The sequence below is a fragment of the Podarcis bocagei genome (assembly GCF_964188305.1).
Source record: "Podarcis bocagei genome assembly, chromosome: 2".
NCBI classification, from domain to species: Eukaryota; Metazoa; Chordata; class Lepidosauria; order Squamata; family Lacertidae; genus Podarcis; species Podarcis bocagei.
Window position 1 is genome coordinate 64977001 of NC_138126.1, and position 26071 is coordinate 65003071.

General features: G+C 41.5%; 1 protein-coding gene across 8 annotated transcripts in view; it reads left to right on the plus strand.

The window, feature by feature from the left end:
- Positions 1-26071, plus strand: part of EBF1 (EBF transcription factor 1) — a 369352-nt gene that overhangs the window by 241448 nt on the left and 101833 nt on the right. For 4 of the 8 annotated variants that reach the window (XM_081184946.1, XM_081184950.1, XM_081184947.1 and 1 more), the window contains exons 7-8: positions 718-799; positions 13501-13642. In XM_081184946.1, the coding sequence (XP_081041072.1) occupies positions 718-799; positions 13501-13642 (224 nt within the window). The remainder of the gene's footprint in view (positions 1-717; positions 800-13500; positions 13643-26071) is intronic. The other 4 variants (XM_081184948.1, XM_081184952.1, XM_081184949.1 and 1 more) reach the window with 1 other exon arrangement.

The following is a 26071-nucleotide window of genomic DNA, read 5'->3' on the forward strand; positions in this document are numbered from 1 at the left end:
TAAAATGCACTGAAAGGATATTACGATTGAATAATACTAACAACACTAGTATCATTACTAGGGCCATTTTTCTATTAAGTAAAATGCATAATGATGGTAGAAGCAGCAGTTTTGCAACCCAAGATGCAGGGCCACAGGTGAGAGAAGCAATGAAGCTGCAAGATTACCTTGAGAGAACATTTAGTGTTTAATGCCTTAGCTGAAATCACACGCACTCCCTGTACAGTATTACATGCACAAATGTTTTTCATCATAAACACATTTTGGAATTCTGTAAATTATAGTATGTGGGAGCCAGAATTGTGACAGTGAAAAATATGCCAATTTGTCGTCCCCAAATGCATAACTGTTTCAAGTAGTAGGGAAATATGATCATTTCCGGAATTCTGTAGTTGTGACTGCCAGCCGTCAGACTCCATGGAAATGGCGGCTTCATTTTCTCCTCTGTACCCTTGTTGTGTGATGAAAGTTTCAAGCGGCATGTTTTAGAAGACAGATAATGACTTTGCTTTTTGGTGGAATAATTTTGTGTTAAGTTTATGCCTATTTTTTTGGCTCATTGGTCTGGTGTGTTAGAACTGTGAGAAGACCGTCTTTATCCATGTGGTACATGTGGACAGACAATTTTATATAAATTGTTTGCTGGGTGAGCAAGGGGTATATTGAGGCAACTTGTCAACAACTGGTATACTCAACACGATATCCTTTTTCCAACAGGTTCTTCTTGAAATTTTTTCTTAAATGTAACCAGAACTGCCTAAAAAATGCAGGAAACCCTCGAGACATGCGAAGATTTCAGGTCAGTGTCACTCCCCCCCCCTTAAGATAAATAATGTTTAAATGATGTGGGCTGGGAAGATTGTCAACCTATGTAAAATGATTACATAGTTCTTTCGGAAAGTTACGTTTTGCATTTTATCGTTGTTCTTGGCATTGTATTTTGATGTATTTTCTGTGAGTCGCTTTGGTTCACCCTTTGAATGGGGAAAGGTATTTCTATACTGCTAGGTCATAAAATATATGGGAAATATGCTACATTAAAACAGAGAACTAGATAGTAGCAAGATGTGGATTTTATACCTTCAGCGTTAGAAATGCAGGAGTAGGCTAGAATCAGTGCTTTTTTACTGGGGGGACGCAGGGGTATGCATACCCTTAAACATTTTGTGAATCTAAGTTTGGCCTCATTGAGGGGCAGTATTTCAATATAAGTAGGAAAATGAGAGTACCCCTAAACATTTTTTAAAAGAAAAAAGCACTGGCTAGGATTATTTTAAGCCATAAGTGTTTGTGTATTTGTGTTGATTTCCCTTATTTTTAATATTTAGATCTTCCATATGAGATAATGGAATTATTAGGCTAATAAGCACCCTATGCATACCTACTCAAAAGTGCATCTCACATAGTTAAATGGGGCTTACATAAGGTTTATAATTCTAAACACACAAGTAGAAAGCCTCACTGAACACAGTGGGTCTCACTTTTGTGTAAACATGCATAGGACAGCCCTGTTAATTATGCACTTTTTGACTATCAGTGTGCCATATAATTAAGAAAAATGTAAATAGCGAAAAAAAGCCCAATTGTTTCAATATTTTCAGTTTAGAGATTACTTAAACATGGAGTAAAAGATGGAACATTCAGAACAGCTTTAACTGACTTTGAAAAGCTAGTAAATAACCATTAAATTCTTAAAGGACTATTATCCAAAATTTATTGTCAATTGTTCCGTTAATTACCACTCTGGACTTAATTTGAAGCTAAGTTGGAAAAAATGCTTGATAGAACTCTTACAGCGTATGGTTGGAACAAAATCTTTGCTAAGCTTTTACCCATATTCAATTTCTGTAATATGAAAGAGAGTCATTAGGAAACTATTCATAGGTCATTTCCTAACTGCCCATAGGTTGGATAGAGTAGTCCTTCTTCCTTGGTGATCACTCGTAGCCAAGTAAGATTTTCTTCCATAAACACGGTTTTAACGATGAGTCCGTAAGTGACTGTGGGGGCCAAGTCCTTCCATAGTGGCAACATTGGTTTCTGGGTGGGAGTTGATCGCGGTGTGGATTGCACGTTTCTACCTTGTGTTCTGAATTTGAGTGTCTTCAGAGCTCATGACACCTTTGGTAAAAGCTGTTCTCCAATTGGAGCACTCGCAGGCAAGTGTTTCCCTATTGTTGGTGCTTATACTCCATTTTTAAAAATTTGCCTTGAGACAGTCTTCCAACCTCTTTTGCTGACCACCAGTGTTACACTTTCCATTTTTATGTTCAGAATAGAGTAGTTTCTTTGGAAGACGATAATCGGGCATCTGCACAACATGCTTTACCCTCTGCATATTTTTCTGTTTATTAATTTAAAACCTTTATATGCCACCTTATATCAATGATTTCAAGGCAGTTTGCAAAAACAAAAACAAGTAAAGCAAATAGTGTTGGGAACACTCTGGTCCCAATAGCTGGGACATACTCAGGTGTGTGAGGGTAGATGAGAAAGATATGTTGTTGCAGCAGTTGATCATTTCTGACCTGTTCCAGAGTTCCCAACTTCTGGCATGGGGATTGGCTCCAGGATGAGGGAGAATTGTTGGGTCTTCCAGAAGAGTCCCAGAGGACCAGCAGGCAGAGTCAGCAGTAGAACAGGGAGCGACTGATAAGATAATTGCTCCAGCAAAGCCCCATGGTGGTCTGTCTTACTGCCTGATAAGCAGCATCTCCTGACCCACCCTGCACTGCTGCATGCTTAGAGTAGGAGCATTGAGGAGAAGACCTGGTGGTCCAGCAGTTTTTGTAGTGGATGCAGTGTTGAACTTCAGTGCAGACTCGAATATCTAGGGCTAGACTAACTTACCTCAGTGGGTAAGATCCTACACTTTCCTGAGCTCCTTGGAGGAATGTGCAATAAATAAATAAAGTGAAGGCCATATTTATGACCGCAGGTTTGTATTTCCCTCACAGTTAATGTCATGTTACCTGGAAGCGGAACAGTTTTGTTTGACTAGCTTTTGTTTTCCAGGCCATATAATTTCTGCTATTTCCACATGGAATTTGCAGATTTCTACACAGCATTCTTAAGGGCCTTCCATCTGTTTCCCTTCCGTCTCTGCCACTGTTGCCTCGTATTTATTAAACATCGGTTATTCTGTAAGAATATCCTCCAGTCAGACATGCTCTCGCAAACAGGGCAATCTAGCGTGAACAGCCAGGACCGCAGTCTGTCAAAGCAACAGTTTGTGCTTACCTACGTGCTGCCAGTTTGCAACTCCCCCAAGATGTGAGCTGATTTTCATATGGTAATGCTCTTGCATGTTCTGTCAGAAGAGCAATCAGGAGCTTGTGTAGGTGACTAGGTAGGACATAAGAGGGGTTGTTGATCTCTTGACTCGTAAAGACATTCTGTCAGGCAAGCCCAGCCTCACAGCAGTCGAGCTTTCCGTGTGTAAACAGAGACTGCTTAATTACACAGGTCATGTCAATTAGCGTGACCTTCGCATTTTAAAGAAATTAATCACTTTCGGCAGAGCAAATCACTCCTCATACTTTAATATTCAGCGTGGCGGTAAAGTGTGCAGAAATGCATTAAGTGACAGAGCATTCCTATTTTTATGAATAATGGTTCAGTTTAATCGTTGGTCCCACCCCAAGTCTTTGGACTTGTTGCTTGAACATTACAGCAAACAAAATAAGGATGCCTGTTGATGCTGTATATTTATTTTGGTCTAGCAAGAAGTGCACCTGGAAAAAAATGAGTTTGGGCGGGGAGGATAAGCTTGCTGAAGTCCCTCACAGTGTCCCACAGAGTCCCTCCTACATCTCACACCAAATACAACCAATGTAATAGGGTAGGCGCTTCTTTTCGTATTGGAGGCTCCTTGCATGGGATTAGCTGCTCCCACCTGGCTATGTCATGGCTTCCTTTTTGTGACGCATCAAGTTCCTCCTGTCTTCCATCTAGCAAACAGCTCCTTTCAAGTAAACTCCAGCATAACTCAGCAGTTCTAATTAAAGAGTTGGTTGCAGAGGTGAGGAAGTAGAAAGAACCAGGGTGCCAAATGGAATTAGATGGCATATATCCTCTGTCATACAGCAGGATGATGTATTACATCCTGGGCCTACCGGGAGACAGGTATGTAGCCCATCTTAAGTTGTTAATTGGGGACCAATATAACTTTGGAGAGATAATGAAGAAAGGTGGGGTTGCATAGTGTTGCTAGCCAGGTAATGGAGGCAGCTGAGGTCATCAACCCTATCAAAAACCACTCCATCCAAAGTAGGTGAGACCATAGCACTGTGTCTGTTCACACAGGAAATAACTGCACTACTGTTGGTGATATCGTGCTAAAAATTTTAAAACAACACCTTGGATTCTCAGGAATAAATTACTGGGTGAATTATGTCGTTACTGGGGGGAAGTACCTGTTGCATCATCACAAAATGACAACTGAAAAGATTATTGGTTTGCTCCTTCTCTGGGTTTGCTACAATTCATTATTGGCAAATGTATGGTTAGAATTTTGCCTATCAGTCAGGCAGACAACTGACAATACAGGAATGAGATTGCTGGAAAAACAGGCGCCTGTGTTTTCTGTAAATTTCTAAGAGTATGCTGAAGTGTGTAATTAAAAGTACTAATGGGCTGGTTCACAATGAGCTCAGTTTTCTGAACATCTTCTAAAAATGACTGAAGACTCTTTTTAAAAACAATGGCCAATTTTGATAGAGTTTCAAAGTTGGGGGGGGGGGGAGGTTCATTACTGCACAGGCACCAGCCAGTCAGCACTGTGCACAGCCAGCTTCTGCTGTTGCATTGCAGAACTGCCTCCTTCCTCCACAAGCTTGTGCCTGTATGTTAGTTCTGAGAAACAAAAGGTGGATTTTCCTGAATGGTACATCCAAACCCAGAGAGAGCCTCAGATACTTCTATTCCTCTGATTTGAGTAGCGTTGTTGCTGTTTCACTGCTTCACAAGATACGCAAATGGCTTTTTATATATCTAATTTTAAAGAACAGCAAGAGGAGACTGCATGTTAGTAGTCTCAAAGCCTCTACCTAAATTTAGGCTGGGCCTTTAATATCCTGCTAAAGCTGGGACTTGAGTCAAAATAATAATAGATGTGTACTGCGAGGAGTAGTCTGCCCAAAAGTTATTCCAGCCTCTTCCACACAGTGTTTAGAAGTGTAAACAAAAGTATAAATTTGCTTCCAGTAAAAATGGAGATTACTGAAAATACCAGGAATGTGCATAAACTAATTGGCTAGTGAAACCTAATGGGCTGTGGTTAAAAATGAGGAGTAATGTGATTCCTAATCTTGAAATATTGGGTGGTGCACCCTAACAAATAAATAGGCTCCGTTAACCAACTCAGATAAACAGATTGATTTCTTAACCTCTAGTTTTCATTTCCAGAAGATTTTTTAGCTTCCAGAACATTTGCAACTGAGCTATTTAATAATGCAAAAGAAGGATGTACACAGAGGAATGCAAATAACAGTAAATTTAGGATACACAAATTTAACTAACACCCCCCCCCCCACACACAATCTGATATTTTTATTAGCAGTCTGCTAACCTGCAGTGCTGCACATACATTTGAAAACTAACAATCTATGAAGATCTGATGCTAAAGCCAATTTTCCTCCCCTCTATGTTTGCCTGTCCCAAATTAAAAACTGCATTTTCTTCACAACATTTCGATAGGTTTGAGATTTGGCAGGCCTGCCTGTCCCCGTGTTTATATGAGTTTGTCAGCACCTCATTAATCAATTTTTAAACTGCAATATGCTTCCCCCCTCATGTGTTGGCCTGTTGTTGTTTTTTCAAAGTTGCTTCACTGCCTGCTCTACACCTCCTGCTCTCATTTTTTTAAAAGCTGAAACAAAAGTTGTTTCCTTTACAAATTAGTTTTGCATGTGCTTTGATTGAAACGCATCCCACTCATTAAAAAAATAAAATAAATTGTTTCCTTTTCAAGAAATACACGCAAACCATATTTGGAACACACTTGCTCCCGAGAAGTCCTGTTGACTATAGTAAGATTATTCTAAAGTAAATGGATTTGTGGATTTTAGCCATAAACTTGTGAAGGCTGTTTGGAAAGTATTCAGTGCATATTAGATATTACTTTTTGCTTAGGCAGAGGACATTAATATTTAAATAACACGTAGGCCAAATATTTCTTTTCCCTTTATAGTAATCAAACTTTTGAATTCTCTCCCTCTCTCTGTCTGTCTCTCTAAAAAGAATCAGTAGAGAGTTTCTTCTTTTCCTACAGGTGCACTGTGAATAATCACTTCTTAAAGTAGACCACCACTTAACCACTTTTATTTTTTTCACATTTCCTGACCCTAGAAACAGTTTCTCTAGGGGATTCCTTTTATAGTATTTTCTCTTAATGACTCCAAAAGAGCCCAGCCCACCCCCAGCATGGCATCTTTGTAGTAAATCAAATTCTATTCAAGGGAACTAGGTAGCAACAGTCTGTTACTGCAATTCAAAACATATTTTAAAGATGAATGGCTTAGGTTGAGTGCCTGATGTTGCGGATGTTGTGGGCAGGGAAAGTTAAGTAACTGATCTCAGTGAGATTACGCTGGTAACTAAAGTTGCTCACTGTTCATGCGCTCCTATGAACAAAATAGTTTGCACTGAAGGTCCGGGGCCCTTGTCATAGAATTGTTTGACATTGTATTTTATTTCTTTTAAACAAAATATTTCTTAAGTGGTTATGTTTTTAAAACCTTTCTTGGACTTGGGTCCCCAAAACACACTTTTCTGTTCCTTTTTTTCTGTCTCTTATACTTTGTATTTAGATACCATTTTCAGGTGGTTAAGGTCTTAACAAGAAGAAGGGTTATTGAAAGTGGCTTTAAAAATCCACAGGGGGAAAAAGGAAATATAAAAGGACAGCTGAAAGTTTGGTGAATTCTCAATGCATTTTGAGTATGTCTTTTATCGGGGGCAAAATGCTCATATTTGTTCCTTAATCAGCCTTCTTAAAGCAGTGGTAGCATGTAGCTTTTATGGAGCAGTTTTTCTTACGAAGGAGCAAAAATGATAATTTTCCTTTGATGAAGCCATACTCAAAATGTGCTGGGAACTTAACAATCCTTGAAGCTGCCTTTTTGTGTTTGCTTTTTTCAGTGGAAGTTTTCCCCATCTGAGAAATCCTGTAGCTTGCTGTGGCCTCCATCCCTGAGGTAGGTGCCAGGCGAAAACGCTGTGCTTCAACCAGGCCTTTGGCCGATGGACATCTGATGTTATGGGAGGGGGGATTATTGGCTTGTTTTTGTTCTTAATTTTATTGTATATTTTATGTTGTAATTTTGTGTTGTGAACCTCCCTGAGATCTATGAATAAAGTTAGTAATTTTAGTAATAAAAATAAAAGGTAGGCTAGACACTGGAGAAAATGTCCTGAGGGTATTCCTCTCTAATAGCCCTATGCTCTGGGACAGCAGTAGGACAGTGTCATAGTCTGTGAGATTCTTTAAGCTTGTGTCTTTAGCTTGACTATTTAAAGTAAGGTAAAAGGTAAAGGACCCCTGGATGGTTAAGTCCAGTCAAAGGCAACTATGGGGTGCAGCGCTCATCTCACTTCAGGTCGAGGGAGCCGGCGTTTGTCCACAGACAGCTTTCTGGGTTGTGTGGCCAGCATGACTAAACCGCTTCTGGCACAACGGAACACTGTGACGGAAGCCAGAGTGCATGGAAATGCCGTTTACCTTCCTGCCACAGCGGTACCTATTTATCTACTTGTACTGGCATGCTTTCAAACTGCTAGGTTAGCAGGAGGTGGGACAGAGCAATGCGAACTTACCCCATCATAGGGATTCAGTGCTGACCTTACGATCAGCAAGCCCAAGAGGCTCAGTGGTTTAGGCCACAGCACCACCTGCGTCCCTGTGCTTGACTCTTTAGCAGAGGCTGGATGGGCATCTGTCATGGATACTTTACTTGAGATTCCTGCATTGCAGGGGGTTGGACTAGATGACCTTCAGGATCCCTTCCAACTCTACAATTCTTTGATTCTATGTGTCAAGAAAGATAAAGGCACTAGGACAGGAAATCACTACCTATCCTCATAACAGCATGTGACTACTTCCTGGTTGCCATGGTCCTTGCAATAAGTTCCTTATGCGGGCTTCTACTATAAAGATGTGGGGAATAGGATTCTGTATAGCTCAGTATTGGAAGGAAGGGATACTTCCAGCTCAATATGCAAAAAGTTGACCTACAATGAGAATAATATTTGGCTAGCACAGTTGTTGTAGTTTATGGACCTTTTTTTGGTACACAGTTATATGTTTTTCTTGGTGTTTCTGCTTGATACGTCTATAATTTTTTTAAAAAGAAAAGTTGGCTAAGTGCTTTCCTAGGCGTCACATTCTAACTTGGCAGCTGTTATTAAAAGTATTGTTACAAAATTTTAGGGTGCCTGGTCTCCCCTTCTAATATCTGGAACCCCAGCCCCAGTGCCGGACGTTGAATTTAGCTTGTTAAAATATAAGCCAGGCTGGCTCACTGATGACGCAATCGCCTGGAGAGATGGGCCATCAAAAGAGCAGAAGGTGAAGACCTATTAAGAAAGCCATCAGCAAAGCTAAGACCGTGCCAGCTGGGAAATGGGTGAAGCCCCTCCCTGAGGTCCGAGTTGGGTAGAAGAACAAAGGCCATTAGTAGAGTTTCAGGATTGCAGTTTGCCTGATATAAGCAAGAGGAGAAATAGTTGCATTTGGCAAGCAGCTTGCAGGCTGCAGAACGGGAGGGTCACAGCAGTGTGGGCTGGCAGTTTGAATCCAAGGTGGCAGCCTTGTGAGAAACAGGGCCCTCTTGGAGTGTAATCTTGAGAGCTCCCCCATCCTAGGCTCAGGTTGTATATATGTGGAAATAAACTATACAGTATATATTATAAAGACACCACAGTCTCCACTGTGCTTCATTTCCAAACCCTGGATAAGCGCCTGGAACCCCTGGAATCTCACAGTGCTGTGGGGATTATGGCAGCGTAGCAATATGTACATGTTGCTGTTCTTGCTTCAGCTAGCTGGAAATGTTGCTGGCCTCTGTCTGTGGGAATGAAAGTGACTTCTTCGCTCTCCCTGGTATTGGTAAAAGGGATCACTGGATTGCTACATGAGAAACTGGGCTCTCTGAAGCAAAGCACTTCATTTCTGTTTGGTTAGTTCTCAAAATAGTCTCCATGAGCACATAAGTGAGCTGGGCAGAGCAATTTGAAGCTCTGATTTAGGCCATTGGGATGTAATGAATCAGTGGATGCACCACTGCATCTGAAGCCCTGCCACTCATGTCGGCTAGAGTATTAGGAGAAAGCAGTTGTGTAACTTTTTTCCTGTGCCAGCTCCAGGCTGATGCAGTTTAGATGGCCAAATTGGGTCCCTCAATGGGAAACAGGTCAGCTTTGGAGACAGCCAATCTAGTGTTGGCCCAGTTCTGCTCCTGCTCCACCTCTGTTTCCCTGCTTTGGAGATTTACAATGGCTGTTCTTGTGCTTTCAGAGCATGCAGCCGTAGCCTTTGTGGTAGTGCAGCTCTGTTGCTGGCAGAGCCCATTGGAGGGACACCTCTGCCTCATCCTAACCCCTTCCAGCAACAGGGTCAGGGATAAGGATTGCTTGGTAACAAATGAAATAACACATTTTCCCCACCCCTACCTTCCTTTTTGCACTTGTAAGGCATGGAATAGAGGTGGGGAGAAAAGGTTAGAAAGGACTGCCATGTGCTGAGCAGCCTGCTTTATGGAAGTGAGTCATTATCAGAAGCCGGAGTCAGAGGCAGGTCAGCAATAAAACATCCAGTGTCAGTGAAGTTAACTCTTTATTCAAAGAAACTAAAACGGTGCAGGCCTAGTGATCACAGCAGCTCTTTCCAGCAGGTCTTGCCCCATTGAGGCAGTTGCAAAGACTGAAGATGCCCATCTTCCCATTGCTCTTTAAGGCTCCCCCCCCAGTTCCTTCCCCAGCAGCCAAAGGCTCCTTCGCCTTGTCTCTCTTTCCTCTACCCTCTTCATTTCTCTATGTGTTCTGGGAGACTGGGCAGAAGGGAAGCTGGAGCAGGAGCGGGAGATTCCCTGCTTTTTCAGTTGCCTACCTCCACTCTGCTTCTTGACCACACTCTGCTTCTGCCTCAGATTCTTGACTGCTCTATGCTACAGACTCTTCCCAGTCACTAAACCCTGTTACCTCTTCAGCTTCAGACACCTCATCCCAGTCTGCTTCCCTCTGACCACTCATCATCATCATCATCCCACCACCAGTCCCCTGGCTCTGAGCCGCCTTCTGCTGAGGGTTCCCTTGTTGGTTCTCCAACTGGTGCCCCCCTCCCACTCCTCTGCATCCAACCAGTCCATGACAGTTGTGAGCAACTTGCAGCCATTAGGAGCAATGCCTTCACACCTTCCATATGTGCTGTGTCAGGAAGATGTTGGACACCACTTCTTTCAAACAAAGATGCCCTCTCCCAAGCCCCCATCCCCACTATGTTCGCATTCCTGTCTCAGCGTTGTCTGCGCTGGCTTGGTCATGTCCACAGAATGGAAGATGGCAGGATCCCCAAGGATGTGCACTATGGGGAACTGGTTTCAGGCATTCAGCCCATTGGCAGACCAAAGATGTCTGCAAACATGACATGAAGGCAAGTATCATCAACCCCACCGTTTGGGAATTCCTTGTAGGCAACCGCAGTGCCTACTTCTGCAGCAGCACAACCTGACGCCTTCATCTGCCCCAGCTGCAGCAAAACATGTCTCTCCCATATTGGTCTCTATGGCCACAGCAAGCACTGTAACCTTCAAACAATTTTACTTCACCCCCAAAAGGTACACTCCTCCATTGTTTCCCAAGACCGACAGGTGCCAACAATGGGCATGTGATACATTATGTAGGAGCTATCATTTAAAGCTACCCTATTAAAGCAATTCAGTATTATACACACACCATTAAATGTTCACCAGCTATTGTTATGCAAAACAAGTTATGGACAAATGCCCTTTTGGAGTATGCATGTAATCTTGCCCATGTAGACTTTTCTCACACTGGAAAACTGTTTCTATGGATTGTGGTTGTAGGGAAGATTGAAACTGACTTAAACAGTGAAATGGAATATAACATAGGAATATCAAAAGTCCTTCTCACGTGTCTAGGGCTTTTCCTTCAGAATTCAAGTTCCCAAAACTTGTCAAATAATTTTGACCCTGTTTTAACCCAATGGGTTTTTCCTTTTTAAACCACACTGTGAAATGAGCTAACAAGATTCCGGCAGACTATTTTTGGGCACAAATCATTTTATGTTCACAATCTTAAAGGCCTTATTAAGTTTGATGGGGGGTGGGGAGGGATTGCTTTGCTGGAACTGCTCGACTAAGCAATGTTGTAGGTCAAGATCTGACAAAACATGTTTTTTAAGAATTTTATTAGAGTTAATAAAGTGTTATTTGGAGAGTTTTGTTTCGATTGCCTTCCCCTTTCTACCCAGTTCAAGCAATGTAAGGCAATTCTTTGCAAGCAAATCTCCCTGCTCAGGCAACTTTGAGAGGGTAGCAGCTTCCTTGGAGAGTTGAAGCAATGTTTGCCAATCCTTGTAAAGCATTTCACCTCTTCAGAGGCTAAAGCCTCTCAATACCAAGAACAATTAAAGCAAGAGCCTTTTGGAACGACTGGGGAATTCAGCAAAATAAATCAGAAATCCTCTGCCTTGGCTCTGGAGGGTTGCCTCATTATAAGAGCAGATCTATTAGCCCCCTTGCCATTGTCTTTCATTTCTCAAGTGAGGTGATTCTAATTAAATTAATCTGCATGTCAATCTATCGGTGATCAATCAAAGGGGCCGAGGTCCCCCTTTGCGGCAGTGTGCTTGCGGCTGACAGGGCCTGATAATGGAGGAAGAAATAAACTGTCGAGCAAAGTTAATTAGTCAACATAATAGGTGGATTAAACAGGAGCCGGCTGATTGCTGTTTCACATGTTGAAGCATGAGGTGGGAGCTGAAACTGCAATTAACAGACAATTATTATATTTGGTTGTAAGAGGTCGCATGAATAAACATATCTCAGTGGGTTTCAATTTTTAATCCCCCTTCCTTGTTTAATATAAGGAGAAGTGTAGGTCATTTCTTCTTATTGTTTTAGCCAAAGTTCTGGAAGGCAGCACATGTTCTTGGGTAGAATACTTGGTAAGCGGTAGCGGAGAGAGGGACATTGCCATTTTGTTTGTATGGGTGATTAATATGGGCTAAGAGGTGATCAGGGCAACCAAGCTCAAGAAATTAATCCTGGAGCTGCTGCTGATGTGCAGTGTATCATTATCAAAGAAGAGGCGCTCTCATATTGAAGGGCACTATGCTGTCCTTCAGAGCCTAATGCTAGCACATCCTGGGGCTGACCATGAGGCTTCCCCATACTTTTAGGTTTCAGCAAAGGCAAAATGGTCCAGTTTTACCTTAATATACAAGATGTCACCAGAGCTCAGGTACAACCAAGGATAGAAATCAGCATCCCAGGCAACAAATTTTGTCGTCATCACTAACCAAAATCTCAGCAATCCCTTGCAGCGGTAGTCATCTCATTAGAACGTAGCATTCTTTATCTGAACTTCTTATTGGGTAAGCTGAGGTCATTTTGATAAGAGACTGAACCTTCATAATGAGTCTCCATAAAGAATCTCACTTACTTGCATTGTTTAATAGGTTCTGATGAAAACTGGAAACATGTTTTTAAATTTGTTGAGAAATATGTCAGTTGAGCTGCTGTGTGCTTGCAAGCCATCCTTTTGAATTCACTAGAATCTGTGACATAGTCCCATGTGCCCTGCACATTACAGCAACGTGGTATCTCCATTTTTAGTTGTTTAAGTGAATTGAGACAAGTCAAAGTTTGCCAAGTGTGTGAATTCAAACTTGATTATTTGCTAAGGAAAAGGTTTACTTGGATTTGAAAAGCACTATTCATTTCAGCTCTGAAATGCCTTTGACACACATACCCTGTTCTGGAGAATTTTGGAGTGGAAACACCCCTGGCAGCTACAACTGTAACAGCATAATGAATACAGTTGCTCTCATCCCAACTTTTGCAGACCACACTTGCTTTTCTTTTTTAAAATACATTTTCATTTGCAATGACAGCAGCTTTATCTCTTCTGGCATATATGCTGAAGAATGGTGTAGGGTAAAATTCAGTCAGCTCTTAAAAAAAAAAGTTAATAAAGTGCTCTTGTTAGAATGATGGTTAACAGTGTACATTTCGCCATACAGCTACAAGCTGTGCAATTTGACTTAAAGCGACATCAAAAGCCTATGATGCCAAAGACCCACTCATCAATAGCACCTCTTGTTAGAGTCGTACAGTCTAAGCACTAGTTATTATGTGAAATAGCTGTGCAATTTTCTGCAGCTCCCAGCTGTTATTTAAGATTCTGGGTTTATTATACTCTGCGCTCATCTCATTTTAAATTGTATTAAAGTGTTTCCTTATATTGTTGTCCCACTCACAGGTTGTGGTATCTACAACAGTCAATGTGGATGGTCATGTCTTGGCAGTGTCGGATAACATGTTTGTGCACAACAACTCCAAACATGGTCGGAGGGCTCGAAGGCTTGATCCTTCGGAAGGTACGCCTTCTTATCTGGAACATGGTAGGCATTTTTTGTTGGTTGACGTTGCTTCTTTAACCGTGGGTCTCTCGGGTTGTGTGGGGGGTCCCCCCTTTTCTTCCATTACTGGCTGTCCTAGCGAGATCATAGGATGAGAGGGTCAGTGTCTTCTCTCTTTTACCCCAAGGAGTACTTTGCTCAGTACTGGCGCATAGTTTTTAAACATTTGGGTAATTCCAGCAAAATCAGTTCATGCATTGAGTTTTGGCTCAAATGCTTACTGTGGGCAAGCTCTTCCCATCAAATGTATGGATATTGTTAGTGCATTTGAAAAGGCCATGGGCAGGATATGTAGAGAATTAAATTGTGCACAGAGTGTTCTATATGCCCAAGAAAGCCCAGTTCTCTTCTATGATGCAGAGGAAGCACTTTAGGCTCTTGGAGTTTCCCAGCTGTGAGGCACATGGGAGACCGGTGCACTCTTTGCAAATTCTTAAATAACTGATTCGCTTACTGTGGCACATTGTAGCTGTCACATGACAGTTGCAATGATCACATGGTTGTATGAATCGGGTCTTGTGTTTCAAGAAGCAGAACCGAACAAAATGGTCTGCTTTTTTTAAATAAAAAAATGGGGCATAATCAAAATTGGTTTCCTTGTGTTATATTTTACATACTGTGATTTAGGGCAAGATTAAGAGATGGGTTAGTTTTCTCCTCTTTGTCCCATGGACAGAGTCTTAGGTTGTTTCCAGACATCCACAGAAGCCCTCACTTGATTCGTTTGAGGATTATGTTGCCAGACTCAAAAAAGAGGCAAGGTCAGGTTTCAGTAAACCAATCTTCAGAACAAAATCATATGTTAATATATTTACACGTCCCTCCTATAACTGAGAGCCAGATTAGGACATAGAGTACTTTCTTGTAGCTACCTGGATATTCATTTAAAACTGAATCTAAAAATTCAGACTTTCATCATAGCCTTGGTCAAATGACCATTTATCACCCTGATTCTCTGGCAATGAGAAAATAAAATTTTATTTATTTATTTATTTGAAACACATCTGTTCTGTCATTCTTCCTTAAAAGGAAACCAACATAGCTAACAATCCATAATGCAAGACCTTAAAAAAATGCAAAACATGGCCAATAAATTCTTACCAGCGTATCAAAACCACATAAGTCAATAAACATACAGTACTCATCACCTGCACACACTTCCCTCAAGAGCTCTGAAACAGAAATGTTATACCTGTCCCTTGAAAAAGACGTGGGTGGGTGTGGCAGATGTTCTTTATTGGGAAGCCAATCCAGAGCCTTGGGCCACCTGTCCATAGTGACTGCAAATCTAGTCTCTGCTTGTAGTGGCTCACCTGGAAGATGCCAGATGCTACAAAAGGCCTAACAATTGAAGTGTTTGGGTTTGGTCAGTGGCACTGGCAGAAAAGCTAACATGCCAAATCTACATGGCTAAAGGAAGGACAAGCCCCTCTATTTTTAGCATGGCATGGCAACTGTTTATATCTTACATGAGACAGGAGCAGCAGGCAAGGATTCCCCGACATTCTCATGGTGGTCTTTGGAGAAAGCTCCTTGATTAGGGTATATTCTTGTATGCTATTTGTATGTATGGCGTGACAATGTATTTTCCTTTCGTTCATAATATCCTGAATGCTCGTATGGATGAATAACGCAAATGCAACAGTTTGCAACTGTTCTTGGTTTTTTATTTCATTTTGAAATATATAATAAACCTTTTTTTTAAAACACACACACATTAAAAACAAAACAAAAGCCCTAGTCTCTGACAGAAGTGGGATGCTAGCAAGAGGCTCAAATGATGAGACATGCAGGCTCTTATGGGAGCAAGTTGTTCTTCCAGTCACTGAAGGTCTAGGGATGTCTGTTGCTGGTAGTTAACTAACTTCCCTGGGCTGCTGAGAATAAATAAAATAAGCAATGAAAAAAACGATATTTAAAAATAGTACCGAAAAACTAAAAGGCAACTATACAATGTTTGATGGCTGGGGAAACTGTGGTCCTTCAGGTGTTGCAGCATGTCAACATCTGGACGTGCTTCAACATCCTCATCCGTGCTATATATATTAATCATTGCAAATTAATTAATCACCGTGAGTTGTTGCCACCTTAGTCATAAAATAGAGTGTGTAAACTGTAATTATAAGAGCTGGTAGTGGGCACAAACAAGGTATATCGGAATCTGCCTACTTGTGTGTGGCTTACTTCACTATCTCATTCCTAACTTCACACAGGTGGGCTGTGATCCTGTGTACCTTGGAGTAAACCCCACTGTATATAGTTGGCTTCATTCTGACAAAACGTGCATAGGATTGTGGTGTTAGTGAAGCCACAGGGGAAGGTTCAGCCAGATTTTGGTATGTGTCTAGGGTGCTGATTCCTCACAATTCCCATTCAGTGTGTGTGTGTGTGTGTGTGTGTGTGTGTGTGTGTGTGTGTGTGAAGTCTTCTCATGCCTGATATCTAATCCAGTTTTCATGGACGGTCAAGGAAGCTAAATACCATGGAAAAAGCTGCAAAGTGAAAATGGGCTTTCCCATCATTAGATAAATCAGTACTCAACAGAAATTCTCTCACCTCAATATTTGAGTGTGATATCATCACACCCTACCATTTTTCTTTGCATACATTCAGAATTACTGGAACAACTTACGTGAGTAAATGAAGTTATGCAGAAAATGCATAATGAATCAGGTCCACAAGTTTGCACTTTCTAACCTAAAATTCTTAGCTCTGCAGTGTTTCTTATTATGTAAACATAACTTACATCTGTATTTATTTAGCTTTAACTTTTTAGGCTATAACTCATACTATAGATTTTTTCCATCCCTGCCAACAACCTAATTTAATAAACAAACCACTGTCATAATTTTTGCCTGATTTTACTAAGGAATGTGCAAACTGTTATTTTATTAATTAGCAAGACGCAAAGCTATACAAAGGATATTTATTCATTCATCCTTGAAGTGTCCTAACATAGTCCTTCAAAGCCTGCTTTTTTATTTTTTAAGGAGATATTTTCCCCCTACAAGGAGGCCACATGAATACCTGCCAGTTACTAAGACAGCGCTAGATTCCTTCAAGCTTGGAAATATTCCTGTTCTCACACTTAGAGCACAACTATCTGCTCTAAATATTTCCCATACTTCCACCCCATGAGATGAGGTAATGTTTTGGGGAAAGCAAAGGAAATCGTACTTTATTATAGCGGTTTTCTTGACAGTTCAGCTCATGACAGTCAACACCAAATGCTGTAGTTCTACTATTATCTTCTAAAACTAGAATTAATGTTTCTATAGCCACTCTCCAAATGTTTCCCATTTACTTAGTTGAAACAGTTTGGAAGTCCTTGGGGAATGCTCACCTTTTTAAGAGACCATTGTGCTGGAGAAGTAGCTTACTTCAGGGTTGGCTCAACAATTAAGCAAAGTGAGCTGGCTGCCCTAGACACCAGATGTTGTGGAGGGTAGTGGCAGCCCCTCTGGCCATTCACCCAGAGCCTTTATGCCAGCAGTGGGAAGCCTTTGTCTCTCCATATGTTGTTAGCCCCATTAGCTGCAGCCAGCATGGCCAATGGTCATGGATGATGAGAGGTGACCAACGAAATCTAATATCCAGAAATGGTCCACAGATTTAAGATTCAGGACAGGGAATCCTGTTCTCATAACCACAGGATATTGTGGATCTCTTTCCAAATATAGTCTTGTGTAGAAGAGTGTTTCTGGTGCAATGTGTGTTATTAGTTTATTATTACATTTATTATTATTATTATTATTATTATTATTATTATTATTATTATTATTATTATTACGTAGCTGAAGAGTAAGCAGACTTACATGTTTTACAATTAGAACTATTTTTGTTACTGTTGCCTATATAGTACTGAGCCAATCATACAAGGTGTCACCTTCTAGAGCAGCCTTTCTCAACCTTTGGTTCCTAGATATTGTTGGACTGCAACTTCCATAATCCCTAGCTAACAGGACCAGTAGTCAGGGATGATTGGAGTTGTAGTCCAACAACATCTGGAGACCCAAAGCTGTCCTAAAGGACTCTTTTTGCCCTCTCAGTTTGGTGCCAAGGATTTCATGTGTCAGAAATCTGGTATGCTTTAGGGTTATCCAGCCTTTTTTTCCATTTACAGTCCACTTGTCAGTCAGTAAAAAGGAAAGTTACTCTCAGTGGTTTATCTCAGTGTAATCAAAATCATGCTTTTACATCCACCAAGTTCTTGATACATAAATAAATAAATACGTTACTCAACTAAATGTTTCAATATTTAAAAAGTAATAGCTGGCAAAGGCTAAGCAGCATTGTGTGGTACAGGCAGGGTAAACCACAGTAATCAGTGGCTTGCCATTGTTATTATGGGTTACTCAGTTAATAGTTTTTTTTTCTTTTTTAGAGAGAGAGGAAGAAATTCTGCTTGATTATTTCAAAGCTTATTTAGATACATTAAGATGTTTACAGAGAAACCAATGTACCCAAAATCAATATTGACCTCCAGGGTTGTAGCTTTATAAGGAAAACTCCCCCCCCCCACCACCACCAAAAAACCCAAAACAAGCCCAGACCAAAAGACATTTGAAGGAAAGTGGTTACGGTGCAGAATTTGCCAGATGAAATAATGTCTTTAGCACCCTACCCACCCAGTCCCAACAGAGGTGGGTGTGAAATGTGTAGAGACTTAGGCCTGACTCTCTTCTGTCCTGCCACAGAAGTTTTGTGTGCCATATTAACAAGTCACTGTAGTACCTTTTTTTTTTCTTTAAGGGTGAAAGAGATCATATTAGTTGTAAATAAATTCCATAAGTATATGAGTTTAACTAGAGCGATATTTTTGCTTTCTGGGGTGGATTCTTTTCAAGTGTGTACACACACACACACACACACACACACACTTGTATTTATCTATCAAATTTATATGCCAGCTTACAGTAAAATCTTATTAATGAGATAAGTTAAAATGCATAAAACAACTTTTTAAATGCACTTATGCTGCACCACCACTCTTGTATTTGACAGTTTTATATTAAGGCTGCACTGTGAAGTGGTGTTAGGAGTTGCTTTGTTAGCCTGGTGCTATTACCTCCTTTGAGTAATATTTTGACAACTATGCACCAAAGCAGTTATTACCTACAGTGATTACTTGCTAGAATGCAGTTTGTCCTTTGACTGTATCCCTCTAGGCTGCTCTATTCACAGCTCCCAGAAATTCTTCTGTAGGTATCCTCACTTCGTAATCTGTTCAGGCAGAATTTCATTTCCTCATAGCTGAGGTTGACTTCAAACAGCCAAGGCAGTGAACGAGGTTGTAAAACCACCATGGGCTGCGTTTTGACAGTCGTAAAATGTGTGTGTATCTCCTGACATGCTATAGACTACTACATAGTATAGGCGCGATCATGGCTTATCTTCTCCTGAACTAGAGGGACCTCAGCAGTAAAATGATGCGACACTTCAGAGGAATTCCGGAAAAGAATGAGCTGCAACCTCTTCGCTGGTGTCAGTGTTGTAGCCACTATCTCACCCCTTGGTCTGAATTCTCTGATAACCACAGTTCACTCGTCTGTAACTAGGGGATGAGGTTGCAATGTCTTAGCAAAACGTGAGCCTGATTAACTCTCTCTTTTTATATAAATTAAGCACTGACTAGAAGAGGATATAGATGAATATAAACATCTGGGTGGAATTAAGACAGCTAGGAACACTGTTGTAGCCAGTGGAGGCTTGTCCAGTGAGGGCACTGTCCCAGCAGCCTTAGTCTGCCCTCAGGCAGCCTTCATCTTCCTGCCTTCTTTCTCACAACCAGTTCAGAGAGCTGCTCTGCCAGTCATTGGCTCTGGATTAACCTCCTGCTGGTCTTCTTACCTTTCCCCCTGTCAGTTTCAATGGGCACTTGCTACCGCTGGTTATCACTGCTAAAAAGCTTGCCATGTGGCATCTGTAACCACAAGGATAATTATCTGTAGCTCATGACCCCATAGTAGACCCCAGTGCTACCAGGCAATCAGCGCCCTGGATTGTCAAATGGCTGCAAGATGTAAGCAGACATTGTTTTCCATTTCACCTTGTACAGTGGTACCTCGGGTTACATACGCTTCAGGTTACATACGCTTCAGGTTACAGACTCTGCTAACCCAGAAATAGTGCTTCAGGTTAAGAACTTTGCTTAAGGATGAGAACAGATATTGTGCTCCGATGGCATGGCAGCAGCAGGAGGCCCCATTAGCTAAATTGGTGCTTCAGGTTAAGAACAGTTTCAGGTTAAGTACAGACCTCCGGAACGAATTAAGTACTTAACCCGAGGTACCACTGTATTTGGTCACTTGCAGCTCTGTTTCTGATCCTTTGCAGTTCGCCTTCTGCCTTGCTGTCTGCTGTGGTCAAATTATGCAGCCGATGTAGTTTGTGCAATTAATTATGTAAATTAGGTAATTACATTGTCACTATATTATTCCACTCCATTATATTATTCCACTCCATGCAAAGAAAATGCAGTTCAAATTGGGGGGGGGGGGTAATCCATTCTGTATCATTTGCGGATGGAAAGGAACACCAACAGGAAACATGGATAGAACTCACTGGATTGATTTCCATTTTGAACAGGGGACAAATAACTGAACACTGACAATTTCCACTCCTGCTTCTGTTTTCATTGGAATCCCCCAACATCCCTCATTGCAAAGGAGTGGTGGTACTGGCCCTGTGTTATCAGAGGCGACAGATATCACAGACCACCTCCTCCAGCCTGGCCCAATGACTTGTGGCAAGCTTTCTAGTGGCTAAGAAAGCAATCCATAGCTGCTGAGCACACTACAAATATTATAGTCACCTAGAGGCTTTTTTGAAGCATTCTCCATGTTGGGGCCGTGACACGTGTATCAGCCCTAAGTAAGCTGGGGGGAAGTTGTCAGGCAAGGAAAGAACATGGAAATGGGCCATGCATCAGATTTGCAAAAGCAGGCAAGGTGGCAATAGGAAACACAAAATAAGTGAGCCCACAGTTCCCTTAGTGTAAAATAAAGATGTTAGTGCTGCTCCGGCACATGTTGAGAAGATAGCTCAAATCTTGCATTTCCACCAGATAACAAAGCAGTGGCGTTCAGGTGAAATCCTGCTTCGTTCAGTGGGGGACCAGGTTTCACCGTAGATGTGTGCAAAGTTTTATCAGCACGCTCAATAGCCTCGCTTCAAAGTAATTTCCCAGCCTGCAGGTTGTATTTATTTGAATTTAAAGCCAATTGCACAATTGGTTTGTCTCTTTTTCTCCCCCTCCACGGCATAATGCAGTAGCCTCAAAATTATAGTGCTAGGGACCCTGTCGGCTCGCATGCTCTAACACTTTATTATCTAATGATCTAATATGCAACAAGGCAAAGAGGAGGTGCTCATCACTCTGACAGGATGCCTAAGAGAAGTGACTAAATTACTTTATGTACCATTAGCGCTAGCAGCCATGGTGAACTCACCGTGAGCATTTATGCAAATACTCCTGAATATATTCAAGTGGCCTTGTCAAGCTGACAACTGACAAGGAGTTTAAATGGCTCTCTCTTCCTTTTTTTTTTAAGGGCCAGGGCTGTGCTTTATTCCTTCTCACTTTCCCCCTCTACCCTGCGCAATTACTGGATCTCTTTGGCAACTGCTTTGATTCTATATCAGTCTCAACAAATAGCAGAAGCCAAAAAGGCAGTGGAGTGGTGGGTGGTGGGATAGCCAAGCCGGCCTGTGTACATTTTTCATATGGTAAAAGTACACATAGAATCATAGAATCATAGAGTTGGAAGAGACCACAAGGGCCATCGAGTCCAACCCCCTGCCAAGCAGGAAACACCATCAGAGCACTCCTGACATATGGTTGTCAAGCCTCTGCTTAAAGACCTCCAAAGAAGGAGACTCCACCACACTCCTTGGCAGCAAATTCCACTGTCGAACAGCTCTTACTGTCAGGAAGTTCTTCCTAATGTTTAGGTGGAATCTTCTTTCTTACAGGTATGGCAAATTAATGGGTCATTACAGTGGTGGAACTACATTTTGGGGGCCCTTAAGCTTGAAGCCTCTGGGTATAGGGCAGTATATAAATTCAATAAATAATAATAGCAACAACAACAACAACAACAACAACAACAACAACAACAACAACAACAACAACAACAACAACAACAGACTGTTATGAGGACCCCTTTGCAACCAATAATGAGGTCTGTTATCTTCTTCAATGGGATTGTTCCATGACAGATCACCATATTTTTTAAAAAAATTATATCTCAGATATTGATTTAAATTGCTGTACTGGATTATCTCATATGTCAAAGTCGCCGGTGTGAATAAAGATTTCCTATGCCTTATAGGTTTTTATTCGTGTGACTCAAATTGGTTCTAATAGACCCAATTTTTTTAAAAAAATGTGGACTAAAATCACTTCTGGAGCCTCTTCATTAGTTTCATAGTAGATCCGCCCTGGGCCATTCTATTGGTCCATTTTAAATACTGCAACTTTTGAACATTTTTCCTGTTCCTAAGCTCTAGCTCAGCGGCAGAGCATCTGATTTGCATGCAGAAGGTTCCAGGTTCAATAGGGCTTGGAGAGATCTCTTTCTGAAACCCTGGAGATCTGCTGCCATTCAGTGTCGAAAGTACTGCGCTAGATGAACCTATGGTTTGATAAGGCATGTTCCTATGTAATTCCCAGGGTCTGGCCAAAATAGGATCAAGGATACATCTGACTATTGGGTATTTGGTTCAGTTACGGTATATGATGCATTGAAGCCATATATATTTATTTTATCAGTTAAGTTTCACACAGAACCTATTTACAATATTTGTTTATTACATTTATATTGCACCTTTCCTCCAGTGAGCTCAGGGTGGCATACATAGATCTTGTTCCCCCCATTTTATTCATACAAGAACCCTGTGAGGTTTGTGAGGCTGAGCGTGAGCAGCTGGCCCAAGGTTACCAAGTGCGCTTCATGACTGAGTGGCGATTTGAACACTGGGCTTCCAGGTCCTCATCCAGCACTCTATCTGCTATACCACACTGGTTCCAATATACCATTTTTTAATGAACTAATGCTATGGCTAGGAGGCAGAGGAGGATTACCACCACCAGCAAAAGTTATCCTCTCTTTGGACTTGTGCATTAACATTTCCTGTATTCACTAAGTTCTGGAATAGACTCTGAAATAGATACTAAGTATTAGAACAGGCTATGAAATAATGATTCATTTGCCTTAAACCTTTTACACCAGACTTGCAGATTAGGTGGGGATGATGTTCCAGGGATAGTACATAAAGCCAAAGTTGGTTGCAATGGCAGGTGGGATTGCCAAAGCCCCTCCCCCCTTTCCACCCCCATTGTCTTTTTGTTTAAGCAACCCAGCGCATAAAGCTGAATGTGCGCAAGTTCAACGTGCATAAGTTGTGACTCTACTGTATAAACTTTCAGACATATGACCTATAATATCAAGGCTGCACTGAAATTGCAAACCAGGACTGTTATTTTAAAGAATAGTCAGATCTCCTACATACGTCTTTGGGAACAGAGTCTGGAATTATGTTACATTCCACCATAGTATGTCTCTACATTGGCTTTGTTTAAATCATTGTGGATGCTGAATATATTACTACTGTGATGAAAATTTTCCCCGCATTTCCTCCTGCACACAATTAACCATCACTTACTTGGAAAATACATTTTATTTGAAAATTATCAAAGGGAAGTTTTGTGTTTGTGTATTAAAATTCTCATAGGTAAGGTACATGGTTTTTGTTGCAGCTAAAATAAAAAAATTCCTTCCAGTAACACCTAAAAGACCAACTAAGTTAGTTCTTGGTATGAGCTTTCGTGTGCATGCACACTTCTTCAGATACACTGAAACAGCTGCCTTCCTTTCAGGGTGGTCAAGCTGTGTTTGTGGGTTCCCTTTTCTTTCATTTTATAATTCATTTTATAATTCCAGTAATTCTGCAGACTTTCTCAGTGCCCATATCCTCATGTCATCAGCTAGGCTTTTCTGTAAGCATGAGAAGGGGTCTTGCTGTGGACCTCACAGCTTTATTTCTTTTCTTTTTTTAAAAAAAAAAGTGAAGAGTTTTTCTTACTTTAAAAGAAATGAATGCAGAGAATGCTTCCTTTAAAACCAAAATAAGTGACTGCCCGGATCTCTGGTGTTTGGTAGGCAGCCTCCCTGTCTTCCTTTACTTCACATAGTTCAGGGCAAGACATCATGGGGTAACACTTACCTTATTTTTTCTAAATTAGGAAGTGCAAGCAACCAGGGAGGCTGCAGAGTGATGGAAAAAATGTTTAATGAAAAGAGTGTTGTTGTTGTTCAGTCATTTAGTCGTGTCCGACTCTTCATGACCCCATGGACCAGAGCATGCCAGGCACTCCTGTCTTCCACTGCTTCCCACAGTTTGGTCAAACTCATGCTGGTAGCTTCGAGAACACTATCCAACCATCTTGTCCTCTGTCGTCCCCTTCTCCTTGTGCCCTCCATCTTCCCCAACATCAGGGTCTTTTCCAGGGAGTCTTCTCTTCTCATGAGGTGGCCAAAGTATTGGAGTTTCAGCTTCAGGATCTGTCCTTCCAGTGAACACTCAGGGCTGATTTCCTTAAGAATGGATAGGTTTGATCTTCTTGCAGTCCATGGGACTCTCAAGAGTCTCCTCCAGCTTTGTTGTTGTTTAGTCGTTTAGTCGTGTCCGACTCTTCGTGACCCCATGGACCAGAGCACGCCAGGCACTTCTGTCCTCCACTGCCTCCCGCAGTTTGATCAAACTCATGCTAGTAGCTTCAAGAACACCATCCAACCATCTCATTCTCTGTCGTCCCCTTCTCCTTGTGCCCTCCATCTTTCCCAACATCAGGGTCTTTTCCAGGGAGTCTTCTCTTCTCATGAGGTGGCCAAAGTATTGGAGCCTCAGCTTCACGATCTGTCCTTCCAGTGAGCACTCAGGGCTGATTTCCTTCAGAATGGAGAGGTTTGATCTTCTTGCAGTCCATGGGACTCTCAAGAGTCTCCTCCAGCACCATCTCCTCCAGCACCATAATTCAAAAGCATCAATTCTTCGGCGATCAGCCTTTTTTATGGTCCAGCTCTCACTTCCAATGGAAAGAGTAGCCACCCACAACCATAAAAGCAATACAGAAAGCTCGACTTTCTCTGTGCCTAGGGTTGTATCCAATGGAGTCATCCCATTAGCGCAGGGACTTCTGCCTGTGCAATGGGACTTCCTCTCCCTCTCCTCTTCCTGTGCCCACCCTGAGTCTGCCCCAGTCTCAAAAACAGATTTGGGGATGTAGGGGCAAAGACAAAGTCACATTGCGCAGGTGGAAGCCCTTGCGCTAACAGGATGACTTCACTGGAAATCACACCAGAATTCTTAAGAAACTCCAGAGTGCCCTGTGGAAGAGCCAGGAGAAATGGAAGCTTTATTTTGCATTGGAGGACAGATTTTGGCGCACCACTTGAACATCTATCCTTGCTGCATATGGAAGGCAGCAGCCATCGATACAAGAAGCCAGTGGTGTCAATAGATAGCTCATGACAGAACCAGAAAGTACAGACCCAGGTTCCTTTTCTGTGTTATTCCAATCATCTTTCCCCACCCCGATCTGTAGCTGGGTTGAGACAGAAATAACTGCAACCATTGCTGTTTGGGTTTTACAGATTTGGAATATTTAACAGTCAGCGTGTCAAAGCAAAACTGTATCCTGCATTCTAGCAACGTATAATAGTTTTCAGAGATTAAGCGTCTCCCTGCTTCATGTGCAGTCATACCTTCATCTGTGAATTTATAGTAGTATTATGGTTTAATGAATTGAACAAGTCCCTGAACAACAACAAACATCCTTTTTTGTTCAAATTTAGGTACTGCACACTTTGTTCTTCAGATGAATAATAAATCCAATATGTTTCTTTGGCAGTAAACTCCAAGCTACCTTTATTGCACATTACTAATAAGTGCTCAAGGGTTTGTGTGTGTGTGTGTGCGTGCGTGCGCGCATGCATGTGTGTGTGTATTTGCAAAGCGCCACTGTTACTTATGCTGCAAGACACACAGAGGCTGCAAATTTATATTCCGACAGGCAGAGGCAAACCTCTGAGAACAGATGGAGCAGAGTTCACCACAAAGGTTTAATCCTATCAAGATGATTCCTCTATGGCCATCTGGATTATCCAACACACAAATTTAGTGCTTGTTAAAAATACAACGTAGGCCAAGATTAACGTCACAGATTTTCCAGTAGACTTGTTCATGTTTGATTTTATGATTCCCAGGCTCTGGAAAATTGCATTAAATGATATCCTCTTTTTTTTAGAAAAGAAATCAAAACAAGAATAAGAGCACAAGGACGTTGTGAGTTTTTATTTGTAGAAACCAAATTACAGTCTGTTGTTCCCCAACAATTTCCTCATTTTT